We start from the raw sequence: 19,837 nt of genomic DNA, 5'->3' as shown, positions 1-19,837 counted from the left end.
TACGCCGGTGGAAAATCAAACCATATCTCTTCATCACGACGTTGTATAGTCTCTGGTAGATCGCTAGTCATGGTTTGAAGAAACAGATGGGTCAACATAGCATCTCCACCCGGATGTTGTACTTTCAGCCATGGCCCGAAGTAAGTATCCTCAAATATTTTTCTTTGTGCATGTGAAAGCTTCGACGCAATTGTTTTGGCCAGGCTTACTTTATTTCTTAAGGTCAATTGAGCCGAATAAAAGTTCTGCAAAAACAATAAACATACCAATTTATATATACCAAAAACTACACTGTGAAGATATGAACAATAAACATAAAGAGTAGTAGTTTATTCTTCAAACTTAAATTTGCAACACTGTGAATTTAGTATTTGTTTTTTGGTTGAAGTAATGCAATTCATTCAAGTTTCAATTTGCAGAAGAAGAATAGTTTCTGAAACTTTAAATCGCAACATGAAAATGAAAATCGCAACACGAAAATAACTATCGCAACGCGAATTTGACTACCGCAACGCAAGAATCGCAACACGAAATGAAAATCGCATTGCGATTCTCTCGTTGCGATAGTCAAATTCGCATTGCGATAGTCATTTTCGCGTTGCGATTCACTCGTTGCGATAGTCATTCTCGGTTTCAAATACTAAAATTGAAAGAAACTTGAATGGATTGCATTACTTCAACCAAAAGACAAAACAAAGACAAATACTAACTTCACAGGGTTAAAGACTAAACAGTTTAGCAGTATTGGTAGCAATCGAATGAATATAATAAGCAATCTAAGTGAAATGGTTAATCTATTATTGAAAACATCAGTAAACTTATCATCAATTTCAATATGAAAAACCTAATAATAATGCAAAAATTTCAAAATAAAAATAATTAAAAAAACTAACCCTCGGTGGTTGATTTGGTTGATTTTTCATTTCTGACCGTGAATGATTTCGCCGGAGATGGAGACTGTTATCGTCGTGGGGACTGATTTCGTCGGAGATGGGGACGGATGTCGCCTTAGAGAGTGAGAGATGAAGATGAGACTGAGTTATGATTTAGGGTTTTAGGTTATGAGTTACGATTACGGGATATACTGTAGACGGTTCAGTGTTCCGATATATTAATATATTCGTGTTTGGAATTTGAAAAAAAAATACGCGTTAATACGAATGACGCTATGTAAATCGCATTGCGATAGTCAGATTCGCATTGCGATTTACGTATTCGCATTGCGATTTACGTAATCGTGTTGCGATTTACGTAATCGTGTTGCGATTTACGTATTCGCGTTGCGAATTAGGAAAATCGCAACGCGAATTTGGGAAATCGCAATGCGATAGTCAGAATCACGTTGCGAATCTGGAAACTAATTTGCGATACCGGAGATCGCGTTGCGAATTATCGATCGCATTGCGATTTAGTTGGTCATTTTGGCAAATCCAAAAAAAGTTGGTTAAAATCGTATATTATAAGGCATTTTTGCTCACTGAGGTTATTTTCTCATTATAAAATGAGTCTGTTAAAATATTTTTTACCATTACAAATTATGATTTTAGTGGGGTATTTATGAAGAAAAAATTACAATTTATTTATTGTGAGTTTTTTTAAAATAAATGATTACAATTTATTTTTTGAGATAATAAAGGAGAAAACTAAAAAAAATAAATCTTATCATGAAAATTAATAAAGGAACGATAGCAAAATTTGTTTTGGGAAACGAGTCTTTTGGTTCTAGAAAATATTTTCTGTTTTTGTTTTCTGTTTTTATTTCTAGAAAATAGTTTTCAGTTTCAGTTTTATGAAAATTAGAAAACATGTTTGGTAAATATAAATGAAAAAATAAATTCAAAAATAAAAATTGTGAAAATATATTTGATATCCAATTTTTTAAAATAGAGATGAATAAACAATTATTAAATAATTAAATTAAAATATAATTATTAAAAAATTTCATTAATTAAATTTTACATGTGAGTTATGCAAAAACAATAAAATTGATAAGAAATTTTATAACACAGAAAATCTATTTAATTTTTTTGACTTACTGAATCAAATCATCACGACGATTATATGACAGTTCATAAAGTTTACATGACAATCTACAATGTTGATGTAGTGTGGCAGTACACGATGGATAATGATATGAAAAATGAGTTTAATTGATGTTTTACCAAGTTTGAGGGCTTCATTAATATTTTAGAAAGTTTGAGGGTTTATTTTTTTAAATTAAGGTATTATTTAAATTTAAAATATAAATAATTATTAAGATATTTAATACATAAATTATAAAAATGCTAAAAAATAAATTATTAAAAATTAGTTTAAGGACCAATGTAAAAAAAATTAGGGATCATATTGACTTCTTTTCAAAAGTTTGATAATTTTACATACATTAAATCAAAAAATTATTGTTAGAAAGATTTAAAAATAGATAAGTTAAGTTAAAATTCTAGATTTAGTATTTTTCTATTTTTCAAATTTCCAAAACAATTTTAATGAACATACAGAAAACATATTTTCTATGTTTTCATATTTTCATTTATTTTTGTTTTTCTTTTCTATAACTCATTTTCTAATTTTACCACCAAACATATTTTCTTTAATATTTTCTATTTTCTAAGAAAAAAAAATAAAATATATTTTCTTGAATAAAATGTATCCTATTTTTTTATTAGCAGATTTTTTTAAAGTGTGGAATCCCTAAAATTTTGGGATCATGTAATATTACATCCTACCCATGTAAAAGTACGCGTATGTTTACAGGAGCCTCAATCGGAATATACGCATGTGTACAGTTCCCTATTTCTTTTGTTTCTTTTAGTAATATTTATATCATTGGAGAACAATCAATGGAATACAGAGTAGGGTGTAAACGAGTTTAGTTGAGTTTGACTCGATTTAAAAAAATTTCATTGAAGTTTAATTCGGCTCGAAAATTTACGAGTCTAAAATTTTTAAGCTCGATTCGAACTCGAAATCATGAACTGAAACTCGAAAAGGCTTGAAATGAATTTTTTTTAAAATTTAACTTGATTAAAACCTCAAATTTAAACATAAACATTAAATACATGAAAATCTTATCTTTTTAAAAAAATCAACACAAAAAACCTTGGTAATTCCATCTCCAGCAGATGAATATACCGAAGTCGAGGATTTTTCTCTCATCGCATCAAAACAGTGATCTTACAAGAAGAAATGTTGCTCATTTTTTAGATGAACGGAAACCGCCAAATCCCATCATAGCTGCCACGTCGGGATCAATTTCGGGTTCCTCTTCTGCTGCTTTCTCTTTCTGAACTCGAAAGAAATCAATGATCAATTATTACTTGTCAAGGGATATTGAAAATAGGCTCAATACCAGAAAAGCATGCTCACTAATCAACATCTCAATACCAAAAAGATGTAACCTGATGGCCAAACAACTGAGTAATTATCAAATTCAAACCTTTTTCTCTTCCTCGTCGTTGGCGTCTACGCTCTTCCTCTTCTTCCTGCTGTTTCATGATGCGTTCATCAAGATCTAGAAAAATATAAAGAAAAAGATGAGACATCAACCACCTTGAAGTCGGCTAATCAAATTACAATTAGTAGAATCCCCATCCACCCATCATTTTACTACTAATATTCTTAAGCTCTTTCTCTGGTCACTCCACAGGATGTACATATCTATTAGATTGCATTTTATATGCATTACCAAATAACTTCCAAAGATTGAAATGTCAAAATAAAGAACACAGCTTTTGTGATCCAATGAGGTTCTAAGTGTTTGAAATGCACATTAAATAATTCTCTGGGTACCTGTTCAAGGGTTGCCCTTTCTACTCGCATGGACATACCTAACGCTCTTTGATCTGAAAAACATAGCCCCGGGGGTAGGGGGATTAGATTAATGAAAAAACTAATATGAATGTCTATATACGTCAACACAAACCCAAAGTAATCTCTAGAATACCACATACGTTTCTTCCCATTGATGTGATCCAAGTAGTTTGCAGAATCTTTTACTACACACTCACAAACTGAGCAGTAGTATTCGGCCTGCAAAGGATCAATTTAATCAAGACAACCAAAATGTTTGTAACATACAGAGATAAATAAAAATCAGAAAGCAATAATTCCTTGAACACTACGTTACTTCCATTTCATGTCCTTTGTTCAAAAATAATATATCAAACGTTCAGTGATGGAACTGATACCCTACAAAACAAGCAAACATTCATTCATATAGCAAAGCAAACATGCAACTGTTTTGCCAGAACCATCCTAAAGCCTTACATGTTGGTAGAAGAGTAACACGTCTGAGAAGTTGGAATCAAGTTAAGTCTACAAAGACAGGTTGACATGAGTTTCCTCTTAAGGTACATGAAGTGTTGACAATCACACAGACGATAAACTTCGACTCAAGAAACAACCGAAAACCTCATATAGGATGCAGAATGAGCTTAAATGAATAAATGAAAATCAACCAGCTAAGCAGTTCTTCAAGAAACACAATTTGCAATGCAACTTCCAAAGACGGTATAAAAATACCTGCTGACTTAAAGGTGCCACCTGAGTAACAACCTGCAAAACATATAGATATTAAAACAGGGAAATTATACACAAATTACAATATAACCATCAATCCAAGCAATGCAAATCTTAGTTTTACCCCAAAACGAGATTCAAGAACAACTTCATAATCCCTATGCTTAAGGGGTTTCCTTTGCACTGGAGGACCTTTTTCTGTACATAAATAAACTCTCACACTGAAAATTCAATTTCAAACAAAATTGCGAACAATAAAGAAGCTAATCAGGTAAGGGGGAGGGACTCACCTTTCAATTTTCCTCGCCCTTCTGCTTCCTGAACCAAATCATATTTTTTTTCAAATAAAAAATAATTAAATTATAAAAAAAGTTTTATTAAAAATAATGATTTCTAAAATCCTTTGAAAAATTATTTTTCTTTTAATCTAAGAATAAAATTATTTAAAGATTTAATCCATGTTTGATATCTCAAATTTTATTATTTTTATAAAAAAAGTTGTTCGACATTAAATCTAAAATTTAATTTCAATAAATTGAAATAATATTTTTTTTTTAAATATACTGTAAATTTGATTGTCAACTTGACTCTAGTTTTACCGTCAAAATAAGATAAACGTATTATTAGGATTTATTTAAAATATAGTAAAATATATAAGCTCAACATTAGGTTTCATATTAAAATATATTTTTGGAATAATCTAGAGTGATGATAAGATAATTTTATTCAAAAAAAATTAAATTATTTGACAATAAACACTCAGATATCTTTGTAGATATCATGTTCAAACTCAATACTATTAAAATCCTTTAGTTAATGCTATTAAAATATATTATTTAAAATGTATAGACTTATATATATATATTTCGAAAATTCCAACAAACCAATAATTTGATGCAATACATATAAACATAGTACGCATGTGCAACACAGGGAGTTTTCTCTTCGATATCGGAACCGGACCGTCCTCCTGTGCTAATATGGGTTAACCAGTGCCGACAAATTAAGAAGAGGGAAGACTTGAGATCCCTGAACTGAACCATGTGCCTCGTATTATTATTGCTTCAATGATCTAACAGCAACAGTACCTAATACTGATGAAACATGGATCATTGCCAAGGCAATACACATTAGATCCTACTGCGTTTTCACTGCAAAATACAAGGAATGCTGCATATCGTTTTTACACGTTATTGCTTCTAAATGAAACTATACAATATTTCTTTGACACCTCTGCATTTAGGAAGGAAGAGGACTTACAGCTCTAGCTAAGCCATTCATGGCATCATAGCCTTTTGAGCTGAACCCCAAACACCCAAGCAACCCTTGTTTGTAAGGCAAGAAGGTTTTCCTCCTCATTTCTTCAGCTTGTGCCCTATTTGCAGTGTAATGCAACTCATGTGGTGATGGTGGAACCCTCCTTTTCCCTATGATCCCATTGCTTAGCTTCTCTTGAACCACAAAATTGCTTTTGTTCCCAGGCTGCTTCTCTTTTGACCACTTTCTTCCTTCACTTTTGCTCCTTCTGAAACCTTTTAGGCCAAAACCCCATTTCCTTGACCTTCTTCCATCCAAAGAAGAAGCAGCCGGCATCGAATCAACGATCGTTCCATTGTTCTTGCCGCCGGCTTTTTGGCCTAAATCTTTAATTGCATGTCCGAAAGGGGAGATGGACTTTGTTCTTCTACTTAAGGGCTTATCCATCAATGGAGCCAGAACCTGAGGCCTCTCCAAATGGGTGGACAGCTTCAACGGTCTGATATGTCCATTCAAGAAAAGTTCATCAGCTGAGGTCATGGATCCCCTTTGACTCGACCCTGAAAAATCGAACTCGAACTCATGACCAGGAGGAGATGGTTGAGTTGTCCGTGATACCATTGGAACCACTGAGGTGGTCATGGTGAAGTGCATAGGGCTAGCTGGTGCACTGTAAAAGAACCCACCATTGGTTGATCCTGGTCCGGGTCCAGGGCTTGAAGGAGAACTAACATAGGGTGTGGAGCTGGCGCTGTCATTGTCTTCAAGCAACACTTGAGGCTCGTGGAGTTTTTGGAACCCCATTTTTCTTTCTTTTTTGTGCGACCAAAGTGTATGTGTTTTGGATTGGTTAATCATCAAGTGTTGGGGGTTGCTTTATAATGGTCGTGTTCACACAGATTTCCAATTTCTCATACTAAAAATGAACCTTTTTTCGATGGTTAATCAAATTATAAAGTTTAGTGACTTTTAATGAAAGGGATCTACTTACATTTCTTGTGTCCAGCCTTTTTTCTCATTGCTTTGCAGTTCGTAGAGCGATAAAGAAAGCACACTGCGGAGGCATCTTTGTAACAGATCTGCTCTTGCTTCCTTCGCGGTTGTTTTTGGTTCATTTTCTTTGCATTTAACTAACCTTCTTCGTGATTTTTTATTTTTTTAAGGTTACCATAATCTTCTTTGGTTTACAGATCCTTTATAGTGGGTGGTTTTATTGTTTTTCTTCATTTTTCTCAAAGAGAAAAGTTTGGTGAAATATAATTTTGAAACAGAACTTGTTGGGTGTTTTTTATTTGTAGCTCTTCAGATCTGAAGGAAGGCCGAGGTTGTTTGTTTCAAAGCACAGTTTCTTTTGACTTTTCCTATACACTCATTTTCCTCTCACTTTCACATAGGAAGCCTCAACTTGCAACTGCAAAATCTCCAAACTACTAATCCGTTTTTTGAATCTTCCCTTTTCCCCTTTTCTTTAATTTTTAGGGTTATCTGTTAAAAAACCATTTTTCCTAAAAAATCTCGCTTTTGTATTCTCCTGCTAGCAACATTTGTAAAACCTGTCCTCATCCGATTGAGTTTCTCTACAACAGTGCCCGTTTGTGGACAGAGTTTCAGCTTTGTTTTTGTCTTTTGTTATCTTCAACTGGGTATAATACACCAAGCATTTGCAGCCTTGTTCGAAATTTCCAAATTCCATTTCCAGTACTATGTCAGTTTGAACAGATCCGTGGATAATTTCTTCTTCTGCTTGGTTTAATCCCTCGTTTGATTTAAGTACCGAAACTTCAGAATCTTCAGATCCCAGATCTTCCTGGGGTTTTATCATTCTTGATACTTCCATCGTAATTTGGGTAATCGGTTTAGAATCAGGGGACACCGCTTATTATTATATTTTTCGCTTATTTGAATCTAACTTTCTGTATTTTTAGTATTATTATTTGTTTTCAGCTCAGTTTTCTCGCACTTCCGAACGAACTTTCCAGGCTCAATTTCTTCCGCCTTGCAGTTCGATCGGACCACCTTCCTCGTAGAGCAACGATCGCCTTCGTCAGCGGTTTAATTTCTGAACAAAAATTCTGGATTTTCTCTTTTTCTTCTAATTTCATAATATTTTGCATGCTAATTTCTTGATAGGTAAAGGTTTGATTTTGTGTTATAGCACGGTTTTTATCAGATTTTTATCTGAACAAAGATTGTTAATTTCGCATCCACGAATTTTGATATATCCCTTTTAGCTCTGTCGTTGTTTCGCATATCCCTTGCATATTTTTGTACTTAATATTTCTTAATCTTGTTGTTGTTGGATCTGCTTTCTTTGACTTAGCTTCTTGCTGTTTTTTCTCTTGTTTTTATACTGATCTTTTTTTACCAGCTTTGGGTTTGATGTTTTTTAATTAGTTGAGTAGGATTTCATTACTCTTATATCTCGTGTTACAATTTTAATCCTTTTTTGCTTAGCTCGGATATTTATTGAACATTTTAAATTATAGTTTCTAGATATTGGCCTATAGTTAAATAAGATAGTATTATTTTTTCTTAAAATCCTATTAAGTAACCAACTAGGATTTTTAGTACTCCTCAATTCTCTAGCGTTTTATTAGTGCATCTTCTGTCTTATTTGGATTCTTTTTTCATAGTTCCTCATAGCTTCTGTTACAGATGATTACTTGAGGTCATGTCATTCTTTTAGATCCCATGGGGCGTATAGGGGGAGGGCTCGACAGAGTGGTGACAAGGAGACTAGATTAAGAGTTTGCTCGTTGAATGTAGGCACATTAAATGCTAAGCTGCTGGAGTTGACCGACGTACTTAATAATAGAAAAATAGATTTTGCATGTATTCAGGAGACTAGGTGGAAAGGGTCTCGCGCCAGAGAGTGTAATGGGTACAAGTTGTGGTATTCAGGCGTAGATAACGCTAGAAATGGGGTGGGTATCTTGGCATCCTCTAGGCTCAAGGAAAATGTAGTTGAAGTTTGCAGATACCGGGATAGGATCATGATGATTAAGGTTATTATAGAAGAGGAAGTAGTGAATGTCCTTTCAGTGTACGCCCCACACGTTGGCCTAGGGGAGGGGGAGAAACGTTGCTTCTGGGATCAGTTAGATGATATACTTAGGAGTATTCCGGAGGACCAAAGAGTTTTCATAGGGGGAGACTTCAATGGCCATATAGGAAGTGCAACCGACGGGTATGACGGTGTTCATGGGGGTTTCGGTTATGGTAGCAGGAACGATGGGGGGCGTACGTTGCTTGATTTTGCTACTGCTCACGATTTGGTGATCACTAACTCCTTCTTTAATAAGAGAGATGCGAACTTGATTACGTTTCATAGCGGGGGACATTGTACCCAAATCGACTACATCTTGATTAGAAATCAGGAACGATGGGCTTGCATTGACTGTAAGGTGTTCCCTGAAGAGGCATGTGCATCACAACACAAATTGTTGGTTTTGGTGTACCGCGTACCCCACGGGCGGAGCACTCATAGGAGGGCTAAACTTGGTAAACCTAGGATCCTCTGGAATAACTTACATGGAGCGACAACTGATGACTTTAGGAGTAAGGTTTTGTCTAATACAAGTTTTGAAACTTCAAACTCAAAAAATGCAGATATGTTATGGAAAAATATGGCAAATTCCATCAGAGATGTTGGCAAAAATACCCTTGGGTTGTCGACGGGGAAGGCCAAGGAACATAAAGAATCGTGGTGGTGGAACGACGAAGTCCAAACAAAGGTGAAGACAAAACAAACTTGCTTCAAGGAGTTTCTACAATGCAATGACGACGAAGAAAGGTCGAGAGCTAAACAAAGATACCAGGAGGCAAAGCGGGAAGCCAAGAAAACGGTAGCTAAAGCAAAGGATAAGGCATACGAGGAAATGTACAAGAGATTAGACACCAAGGAAGGACAAAATGGCATCTTCAGACTTGCAAAATCTAGGGAGATTAGGAAAAAGGATCTAGGTAACATTAGGTTTATTAAGGACAACAATGGTGTTCTTTTAGCGAAAGATCACGATATTAAGAGGGTTTGGGGTAGTTACTTCTTTGGCTTATTTAATGACGGTGCCTCTCCATGTAGAGATAGTATCGTTGATGGGTTAGCCGACTATCATACTACGGCCAATGACTGCCCTACAAGTAGGATTGGGTTTGAGGAAGTCAAAATGGCTCTTAGAAAGATGGGAAGGGACAAAGCTGTCGGTCCTGATCAAATTCCTATCACTGTGTGGTTGGCCCTAGGAGAAGAGGGAGTTAAGTGGTTGACCAACATCTTTAATATTATTTTAGAGACTGCCAAGATGCCAGAGGAGTGGAGAGAGTCTACGGTGATACCAATCTATAAAAATAAAGGAGATCCCCAACGTTGTGGTAACTACAGAGGTATTAAACTCCTCAGCCATACCATGAAGCTATGGGAAAGGGTGATAGAGGCTAGGTTGAGACAAGTTACTAGGGTTTCGGAAAACCAATTTGGCTTTATGCCAGGCAGGTCTACCACGGAGGCGATTCATCTACTTCGACGGCTTATGGAGAAATATAGGGAAAAGTCTAGAGATCTTCACATGGCGTTCATTGACCTTGAGAAGGCTTATGATAGTGTTCCCCGCGATACGATCTGGAAGACTTTGGAAACGAGACGGATCCCAACTGCTTATATCCGGGCGATTCGTGATATGTATTGTAGATCTACTACTTACGTCAGGACTACAGTTGGCGACACCGAGGCATTCCCGGTGGAAATCGGACTCCACCAGGGGTCGGCTCTTAGCCCTTACATCTTCGCCTTGATTATGGACGACATCTATTGTGCGACACCAGACGGTGTACCATGGTGTATGCTTTTCGCTGACGACATTGTCTTAGTTGCTGAAACAAAATCTGATTTGAATAGCAGACTGGCTACCTGGAAGACTGCTTTGGAAGAAAAAGGTTTAAGGATCAATATTGAAAAGACAGAGTATTTATGTTCAAACTTCAATGGGAACCAAAACGATGAAGATGTAGAAGTATGCATAGAAGGACACGTTCTCCCCTCAAAGGATTGTTTCAAGTACCTAGGGTCTATGATACATAAAGATGGGGGTGTAGATGATGACGTTACACACCGTATAAAGGCGGGATGGCTAAAGTGGAGGGCCGCTACTGGAGTTCTGTGTGACAAGAAGGTCCCTCTAAAACTTAAGGGAAAATTTTATAGAATGGCAATAAGACCAGCGCTGTTGTATGGATCAGAATGTTGGGCAACCAAGAAGGATCACGTAAGGAGGCTTGAGGCCGCAGAAATGAGAATGCTTCGATGGACATGTGGTAGGACTCTGAGGGATATGACGACAAACTCTGCTATTAGGATGTCCTTGGGGGTGGTGTCTGTTTCCGAAAAATTGAGGGAGGGAAGACTACGGTGGTTTGGGCATGTCCTTAGGCGACTACCGTCGGATGCGGTAAGGAGGGTAGAGTCGATTACAGTCGACGGTGCCAGAAGGAAAGGACGACCAAGGCGAAAGTGGGAAGACTGCTTAAGATCTGATTTGAGGGATTTAGCCCTTACCGAAGACATGACCTCTGATAGGAAAATATGGAGGCTAAAGACTAGGGTAGTCGAGTAGCGTGGGTCACATCTATAGGGTGTATCATCTCTGTCTTCTTTTAATGTCTTTGTAGTATTTTCCATGACTTATACTTTTTATACGTTTCTGTTATTGGTATTTATGAAGGATTAGAACTGGGCTTGCTAACGTTGACTTCTGTGTATCATTCTCTTCATGTTTCCTCTTTTAAATTTAGTCGGATCTTATGTTTCTGTCTATATGCAGAGATTCTTTCGCAGGGATTATTATGCAGGGATTAATTCCCGTTACAGAAGCAATCCCTAAATTCCTGCAAATGTTAATTATTTTTTTTATATATATATCACCCTGTTTATAAGGATGAATGGCTGCTGAATGTCTTTATCCTGTAACATTAAAAAACCACTTTTTTTTCAAAAGAAAAAGCAAGCCTTGAGAGAAGAGTAGGGATCCATCATCCATGATATTAATTTATATATATATATATATATATATATCCTTCTGCCTCTGCTACAGTCCGAAGTAATTTAAATGGTTAATTAACTTGTATTATTACTGTTCGTATCTCATAAAACAAGGATTAGGTGTCATTTATGCACTGCATATTTTATTCGGCGGCCACCTTCTTCGAGAATCGAGATATCATTAGGTTGATTGTTAATATAATTTTCAGATTCTGGTTTGAAAGGCACATCAGATCATACTAATTTATCAACAACGTCTCAGTTTTTTTCCTAACCATGGAATAAACTGAGAGCCCTTTGGCCTCAAGAACATGTTTTTCCACATTCCACCTTCCATTGCCAAATATATGCTTGGCTGGACAGTGAATTACAAGGGAAAATGGTTATGAGAGAGCCTTTAAAGCAATAAATCAAAAACTAATTCATCAACTAGACAAGTTAATATGGAATTCTCAACCTCTAAACCTTCTTCAAATGCTTCCATGTCAAAATCAAGCCATCTCTCATGCTTTGCGTTCATGTTCTTGCCTACAAGGTCATCCACCACCAAGATGTCTGCCATGTTTCTCCAACGCAATATATCTTTGTACAATTCTTCTGCTAGACATTCTTTGTTTTGGATCAATGTTCCCCACTTAGCATATCCTTTGCAGCTTCCGATAAAAACTTGGCCGTACCTTAGCTCCAGGGATTCACTCACACAACCGAGTAAAAGCTTTAGTTCGAGCTTATTGCAGTCTTCTCTGTGTCTTTCTGTTCCGTTCCAATGCTGGAGCTGATCGAAGGCATTCGGGATCATGGTATTATCAGTCTGACCCAATGCATGTTCTATGAACTTTAGGTCGGAGTCTTTTAGCACCATTTTAACATAATCGAGTTCGGAATTGGTTGATCGTTTAAAATTTGTTGAACCGGATGTCGTAGTTAGAAGCTTTTCGTCGGTTTCTCCCGTGGTTTGGGAAGACTTAATTCCAGGTGATGAGCTTAATACTTCATGATCGAGAGCGAAACACATCATGCCTGCAAATGGAGATTGGATGCAGTCAATGCAACAACTTGATTACTGAGTTTACATATTAATCATCTATGCCAATAATCATTTCTTTGCCTCTGAGACAAACACATAAGTATACTCTAGGCATTGCCCCAAGAAAATAAGAAGAGTAAAGCTTACCATTGGTACCATCTGTACCATCAGTGAAACACTCACTCACAACAGCATGTTCAAGAGTTGAAAGCGGGCTAGGCCACGGAAGATCTGATTCTATGCCAGTCTCGCTGCTGCTGCTGCTGCTAGCATTCCGATCTTCCATTTCTTCTGGAAGCTGGTATTGTCCGATAAAGTTAAGGTCATATGTCGAATTATGAAATGTGAAAGGCAATCGAGGAAATTTTTGAATTTAGAGACATCTTATCAACCTTCCATATCACTCTAAGAACAACTTGTCTGTACATTATGAAGAAATGTTAAGTGTACTAACAGATGAATATATATTCTTCCGAATAGAATCGAAGGATGCAGGTGTAGGCTACTAGAAAATGGAAAAAGGAAAAGTTCTCCATTAGCTTGGATTTTAACTCCTAAAAACTGAAGTTTCTGTCTCTAGGTATAATTCAGTAAAATTATGATGTATTTTTGGTTAAGGAAGAATGCCATCTAAAATCCAAGGAGTCAATTCTATGCTTTGGAAAATCCTTGTGCGGTGTGAGACATTATTATAAACACCAAGAAATAAGCAACAAATTTCATTGTACAAGTAAATGGAAGCAGTGAGTGAGTAAACCAAACCTGCTCAAGCTCCAGATTGTCGATTGAAGAGCAATCTAAGTCATCGAAACTAAGTGATATGTTTTTCATTAGATCCACCGGAAGTCTTTTGTGATGTCCCGTTGATGTAGTGGTCACTGTACTAGACGGAAGCACTGAATTTTGCTGACTAGATGTGGGACTGCACGAAGTCTCCTCTAAAATGATATTGCAACTGGATGACTCGACTCTATATGCCAATTCATGTAGCTGTTTTGCTAAAAGAACACTCAGAGCATCCCCACCAATTTTATCAAGTCCAAGAGAAGAAAATCCTGAGCTTTTCGAGAATGGTGTATCATTTTTACCGGAAGGATCACTATGAACGCTGCAGCTCGGTTCCACAACTTCACTTGTGGAAGGTACATCAGGCATACATCTTTTAATGGGAGATGTAAATGTAAACGAAACAACATCCATGCTTGTCTTCATTTTCTCTGCATCCTGATTTGGTCGCCCGTCGGTTGTAACATTACATTTTATGGACCTTCCAACACCATTTATTGATGAATTTTCAGAAACTGTTTTTCCAGACAAAAGATCCTCATTTGCAGGCTGTTTCTTTCTGGGCAAATTCTTTCTTCTAGACATGGGAAGCTCCTTTGAAGAGCCCGTGTTCCTGGACTGAGATTCTGAGGTCATAGTCACCTTGTTTATAGTCCTATTCGGACCCGCTGTACCATTTAAGGATCTAACCTTTCTACCTTGCTGCTTCCGATTTGAAGCGTTTGATGTCGAGTAGTCTTTACCAGATATGCAGTTCTGCTTCTGATTATTCTGCCTCAGGACATTGTTAGTCCTATTAGCAGAAGTTCCATTCTCCACATTTTTTCGCATATCGGCCCGGCTCCTAGAAAATTGTTTTCCTTTAGCATCATTCCCTTGCTTTGGATTTGCAGAACTCCCATTACCACTTGAAAAGGACTCCTCTTTCCTCCGACCATTAGCCCTTGCTTGCTGTGCAAGTGAGACTGATTTCCCCTTATTCCTTGAACTGTTACAACTACCTTTCTCTGAATCCCTAGATGTCCTTAATGTTGATGCAGAATCTGATTTATTTCGACTCTTTCCTTCTTTCAAAGCCTTCGCCGCACTCGAACTAGGCTCTTCAAGATTTTGAGGCCTGGATACTTTATGTGCGGCTTCGATTTTCTCTTTCAAATCCCGTATTTTCAAAGGGACTGAAGAAGAACCAAATGAAGGCACTTTAGTTTTGGAAGTTGTCTGAGGGCCAACTTCAGTAGATTTTCCACCATAAAAGGCGGCGACTTCAGTAGATTTTCCACAGGTTTTCCTCTCTTTGATTCTCCTGCAAGTTGCACATGAATCACGAATTTATTCGAGAAGACGAAAAAAAGCAACTTATAACATACCAAAAAAAAAACTAACAAACACCTGAGATTTCGGCAGTGTTCAAGAACAATTTCTTTCGAGATTTACCATTCCAATCAAACAAATGAAAAACTCCCCCCTTTGAATGTTTCTTTTCGACCTCCATTATTGCATCTATAGAATCATAACATATATATATATATACAAGAATTATTACACCTTAAGTCAACTATAACAAAACATAATCTAAGTGGCTAACAAAAAGGAAGAAACTCTGATCTTCAAACTCATACCTGATTTTACTTTCATTTGCTCATTCAGCTAACAAAGAGAAACAATGTACAATGTATCAACTCTGACGTAAACGAACAAGGGGATCTGATCTCCATAAATCCAACATGTAAAGGAAAAAAATCAACAAGAGAAGATGGAAAAAAATCCTCCCAAAGGGAAAACAAAGATGTTAATAAGCAAACCGTGAACTTCATTGCAAGAGGAAAAACAAAAACTCGCCTTGGATTCTTAAAAGCTGCCAAATTTCATGATCCAAGCACCATTTTCGTTTCTTCCATGTACGGTAAGGATTTGTTTTTTCCTTTTATTGCAACTAGGATAATTGTAATAAAAAAAATGGGCTTGGTTTCTAAGTAAGAAAAGGACAGAGAAGAAAGATTTATCTCAGGAGAAAAATATTTGGTGACAATAGCAGAGATGCTAACTGCTAAGAGTCGGCTTCAGTTGAAACCAGATAAGATCAGATTATAGCAGAAACAGTAAAAAAACAAAACAAGAGAGCTTAAAGGAGTCGGAAAAAAGTCTGGTCTGAGTTTGAGCAGAGAGCAGTAAATATTGCAGAAGCAGTGACATTACAATACACAAACCTAACTCTGCCATTGGAAATTTAAGAACCCAACGTCTTCCCTTGTGAAACAAATCAACTGCCTTGTAATTTTCTTCTTTAACTCTTTCATCAATGCCATGCCACACGGAGCAGTTTTACCACGGCCTTCGGATCTTCCTCACTGCTGGGAAGACGTGGCACACGACCGCATGTATAAACAGATCATGATTTTATAGAGAAAATAAACTCGAAAATTCCTTATAATACACGATTTTGATCAATTTTTTTTTATTTGTCAAAATGACCAATAAAATTGTAATGTGATCTCTAAATCGCAACGCGATCTCCAATATCGCAAATCAGTTTCTAGATTCACAACGCGATCCTGACTATCGCAACGCGATTTTGACTGTCGCAACGCTGAATTTCAAATTCGCAACAGGTTTTAGTTTCGCAACACAAATGTTTTGGGTATATAACTACGAAGCAGCAACTCATAACCTAAATCCCTAAATCGCAACTCATTCCATCTCCATCTATCACTCTCTCTGGCGACATCCGTTCCTATATCCAACGACACCCTTCCCCATCCGGCAACAGATTTTAGTTTCGCAGCTCGTTTGTTTAGTAAATTAATTTACAATAATGAAATCATCTAATGTTGATCATGTTTGAATAGATTTGTGTTTTGGAGGGTCGTGGGAGAATGTTCATGGTGTTTTACAATATATGCCTTTACCCATGAATCTTCAACTAAAACTGTCATTAAAAAAGTTAACTTATGAAACTCTAATGTTATGTGTTACAAATAAATTGAATTTAGAGCCCTTAAGTGGATTTAGGCTATCTTATCTGAGAAAATGTAAAGTTTATTTGTTAACCGACAATGAAGATGTTGAACGATTCATTGCTTGCATTAGTGTTTCGCAAGATGATGTTACATTGTATGTTGTTGAACCTAGAAGTGGTGAAGTTGGGTCAGTAGCGGGTAGTAATCAACTAAGTTTTTCAAACCCAGTTTATGGTGCTCAAAATTTAATGGTTCCACCACAATTTCATCACCAAGCAAATTTTGTTTCACCACATTTCCAATACCAAACACAATCTCAAAACCCACAACCTTTCCCTAATCCAAATCTCAATCAACTTTCAGCACCAAATTCCGGTTTTCGTATTGACCAGTTAGACGATGATGAGCCAACAGAACAAATTGTGAGTACTAGTCAGTATTCGAAATTTGATCTTCGTCAATACCCGGAATTTGATCTTGGTCAATACCCGGACTTTGATCTTGGTCAATACTCGGATTTTGATGATGTTTCAGAAGAAGAAACAGACTCTGCGTGTAATGATTTTGATATTGATCAATACCCGAATTTTGATGATGAAACAGCCGCTGCCGAGGAAGATGTTGTTGATGATAATGAGGATAAAGTTACGACTGTGAATGAACATGTTGAACAAAAACTTGAAGATAGATTTGTATACGAAATGTGTGGAAGATGGCTATCAACTAAAAGTTAACAAATCAAGTAGAGATCGTTTCGAAACAAGGTGTATGATTGACAAAAATTGTACGTGGCGTATGATTGCAAAGAGGATAAAAGATTGCGAAATGTTTCAAGTTAAGACTTTTATTGATAAACATACATGTTCAAGAACCCAAGTTTTTCCTCACCATAGACAGGCAAACAAAAAGGTGTTGGGTGGTTTTCTGGATGAGTTAATGTTTTTGAATGGCAGGTGTCGACACCGTTTTTCGCCCGGGCGGGGAAAGACCGATACCGACTCGGGTTTTTTCTCTTTGAAAATCATTTAAAAATGTGAGGAGTCGCCACCAATCATTTAAGGTGAGATTGGAACACCGTAAAAACCAGGTGATTTTAATAAAACATTTTATTTTAATAAAATACCAAGTTTTAAGGTCTGCGAAAAATCCAGAAATCAGGTTCGGGAGTCATTTACACGTGGGGAAGGATTAGCACCCCCACAAGCGCCCAAAAATTGGTACCTAGTCGATTACCCTATATTTAAAATTGGAAATTTTGAATTCGATCTTTATTTAATTTAAAAATCATTAAGAATGCAAAGTTTTAAAAGGGTATTCGTTTACTGAGACCGATAGCATTCGCCCCCGAGCGTAAATGCGGGAGATAAGCTATTGTGTCTAATAACCGAACATTGCCTCGTTTTAAAAACATGATGTGATTTTGAAAAGGATGTTAACTTAATTAGGGAATTACCAGTAGTCACCCCCTGAGCACGATCGCGGAGGATATACTATTAACTCCTTAATAAGTGAATAGTGCCTTAAAGTTTAAAATAAAATGCACTCGGACAAAATCTTATTCAATCCTAATCAATCTAAGATAAATTAAGGCCTTTTCTAACTTAAGGTATCAAATTATGATAATTAAGGAACCTAGGGCTTAAACCTAAAGATGTAGGTTCTAATATTAATCTTATTTGATTTTAAAAAATTATTAAATCAAATAACCGAGATGGTCCCTCGAGCGTTTACGCAAGGGCCAACTCGAATTATCCCCTAAATTAAAGACTAGTTTGAAATCTAACCTAAAATGGAGGTTCTATTTAACATATTTAATTATATCAATATTAAATGTATAAACATAGTTCGGGGAATAAACATGTCAAAGAATTAAAATATCGGACCTAAAAGATTTAAAAGTCTAAGGTTATTTTTAAACATAATAAAATATGATACATTGATATATTTAAAAAATAAATACACACATTAAGGTTAATTTTAACTTTGTTTTACTTTATAAATAGATACATATTTTCTAAATATGATATTAAACGTATGACATAATATTTATTCTAAAATATAATGAAAATATAAAATATAATATTTATCGTGCTCTACATATAATATTATGTATATAATAAAGTAATATATAATAATATAAGTAAAATAAATACCTAGAACATAAAACATACTTTAATGGTACAAATAAACAATATACATATATATTCATTAATATCTTAGTGACAAAAATGAGTGAAAAATAATTTTAAAATTATAAACATTAATAAAAATAAATATCATGGCATGAAACAAGAAAATCACATAACATGAGCACTAGAATCGTAATAAAATAATAAATATATGACTAAAATAGAATAGCATAAACATCAGTATCCCATTTCGAACACAAATAATATATACAATAGTGGACTAAATTAAAATAATACAAAACAAAGTAGCCAATTCGCAAATCATGTAAAGTAAAAGAAAATGGTGACCATAACACAAAAAACGCTAAACTTGAAGGGACCTAAGGCACGATTAACCCTAAAATGACTAAAGACGCATATCACATTAAACTTAAAGGACCAATAAAGTGATTTAACCTAAAATTAGTGATCTAAATGCAAAACACACTAAAACTATGATGACCTAGTATGCTATTTACCCTAATACTTAAACTAAAACATGAAACATATTAAAAATGGATGACTTGACATGTGATTAACCCAAAACCCAAAATAACTTTACTTTTTTCTCTCCCCAGAATCATTTCTGCGCAAGGTTTTTCATTTCCTCTCTTATTCTCTTTATTATTTCTCTCAAATTTCTTCCTCTTTTCCTATTTCATTTTTACTTCGTGGAATAAACGATCGTTGGCCATGAACCACCATGGCCACCACTGCGAACCGTCCCGATCTAAGGTAATAATCTACTCACTCTTTTTCCTTCTTATTTTACATACAAAGCTTCAAAAAAAATATTAGATTCAAAACTAAAAAAATATTCAAAATACCTTGGAATAATCTGATTTTTATTTCTTTTCTCTCTGATTCTAAATTATTTTAGTATTTTCTCGTAATAGCATAGAGTAAAAAAAATAGTATTTGAATACGAAAATAAAAAAATTACCGTTAAATGCTTGTATTTTTCTGGAAAAATCGGAGAGAAAATCCTCCCTTTTTGATTACATGCATTTGGCTTTTATAGCCAATTTTACAATGATTTTTCAGTTGATTATACCTTGATTTTCGCAGGGAACAAGGGGTGATGGGGTTG

The 19,837-nt window shown here is 35.7% G+C and overlaps 2 protein-coding genes and 2 long non-coding RNA genes across 4 annotated transcripts; all 4 read right to left on the bottom strand.

Annotated features, from left to right (window-relative positions):
• Positions 1-3,750: 3,750 nt before the first annotated feature.
• LOC120153877 lies at positions 3,751-4,554 on the bottom strand. The gene is made up of 3 exons (XR_005518827.1): positions 4,522-4,554; positions 3,951-4,029; positions 3,751-3,842 (listed from the first exon to the last, which is right to left on the bottom strand). It is a non-coding gene; the product is annotated as an uncharacterized LOC120153877 (long non-coding RNA).
• A 1,203-nt stretch (positions 4,555-5,757) lies between these two features.
• On the bottom strand, positions 5,758-6,579 carry LOC120153766. The gene has a single exon (XM_039165650.1). It carries the CDS (start codon positions 6,577-6,579, stop codon positions 5,758-5,760), a length of 822 nt encoding a protein of 273 aa, XP_039021581.1.
• A 5,580-nt stretch (positions 6,580-12,159) lies between these two features.
• Positions 12,160-14,453, bottom strand: LOC120153765. Its single transcript, XM_039165649.1, has 3 exons — positions 13,599-14,453; positions 12,984-13,134; positions 12,160-12,829 (listed from the first exon to the last, which is right to left on the bottom strand). Exons 1-3 carry the CDS (start codon positions 14,451-14,453, stop codon positions 12,207-12,209), a joined length of 1,629 nt encoding a protein of 542 aa, XP_039021580.1. The 3' UTR covers positions 12,160-12,206.
• Positions 14,454-14,865: 412 nt separating this feature from the next.
• On the bottom strand, positions 14,866-15,288 carry LOC120154018. Its single transcript, XR_005518847.1, has 3 exons — positions 15,242-15,288; positions 15,012-15,122; positions 14,866-14,925 (listed from the first exon to the last, which is right to left on the bottom strand). It is a non-coding gene; the product is annotated as an uncharacterized LOC120154018 (long non-coding RNA).
• Positions 15,289-19,837: the final 4,549 nt, after the last annotated feature.

Source organism: Hibiscus syriacus, unplaced genomic scaffold (assembly GCF_006381635.1).
Source record: "Hibiscus syriacus cultivar Baekdansim isolate YM2019G1 unplaced genomic scaffold, ASM638163v2 tig00111105_pilon, whole genome shotgun sequence".
Lineage (NCBI taxonomy): Eukaryota > Viridiplantae > Streptophyta > Magnoliopsida > Malvales > Malvaceae > Hibiscus > Hibiscus syriacus.
The sequence above is the reverse complement of the archived record's forward strand: the minus strand, read 5'-3'. Positions and strand labels throughout refer to the sequence as shown.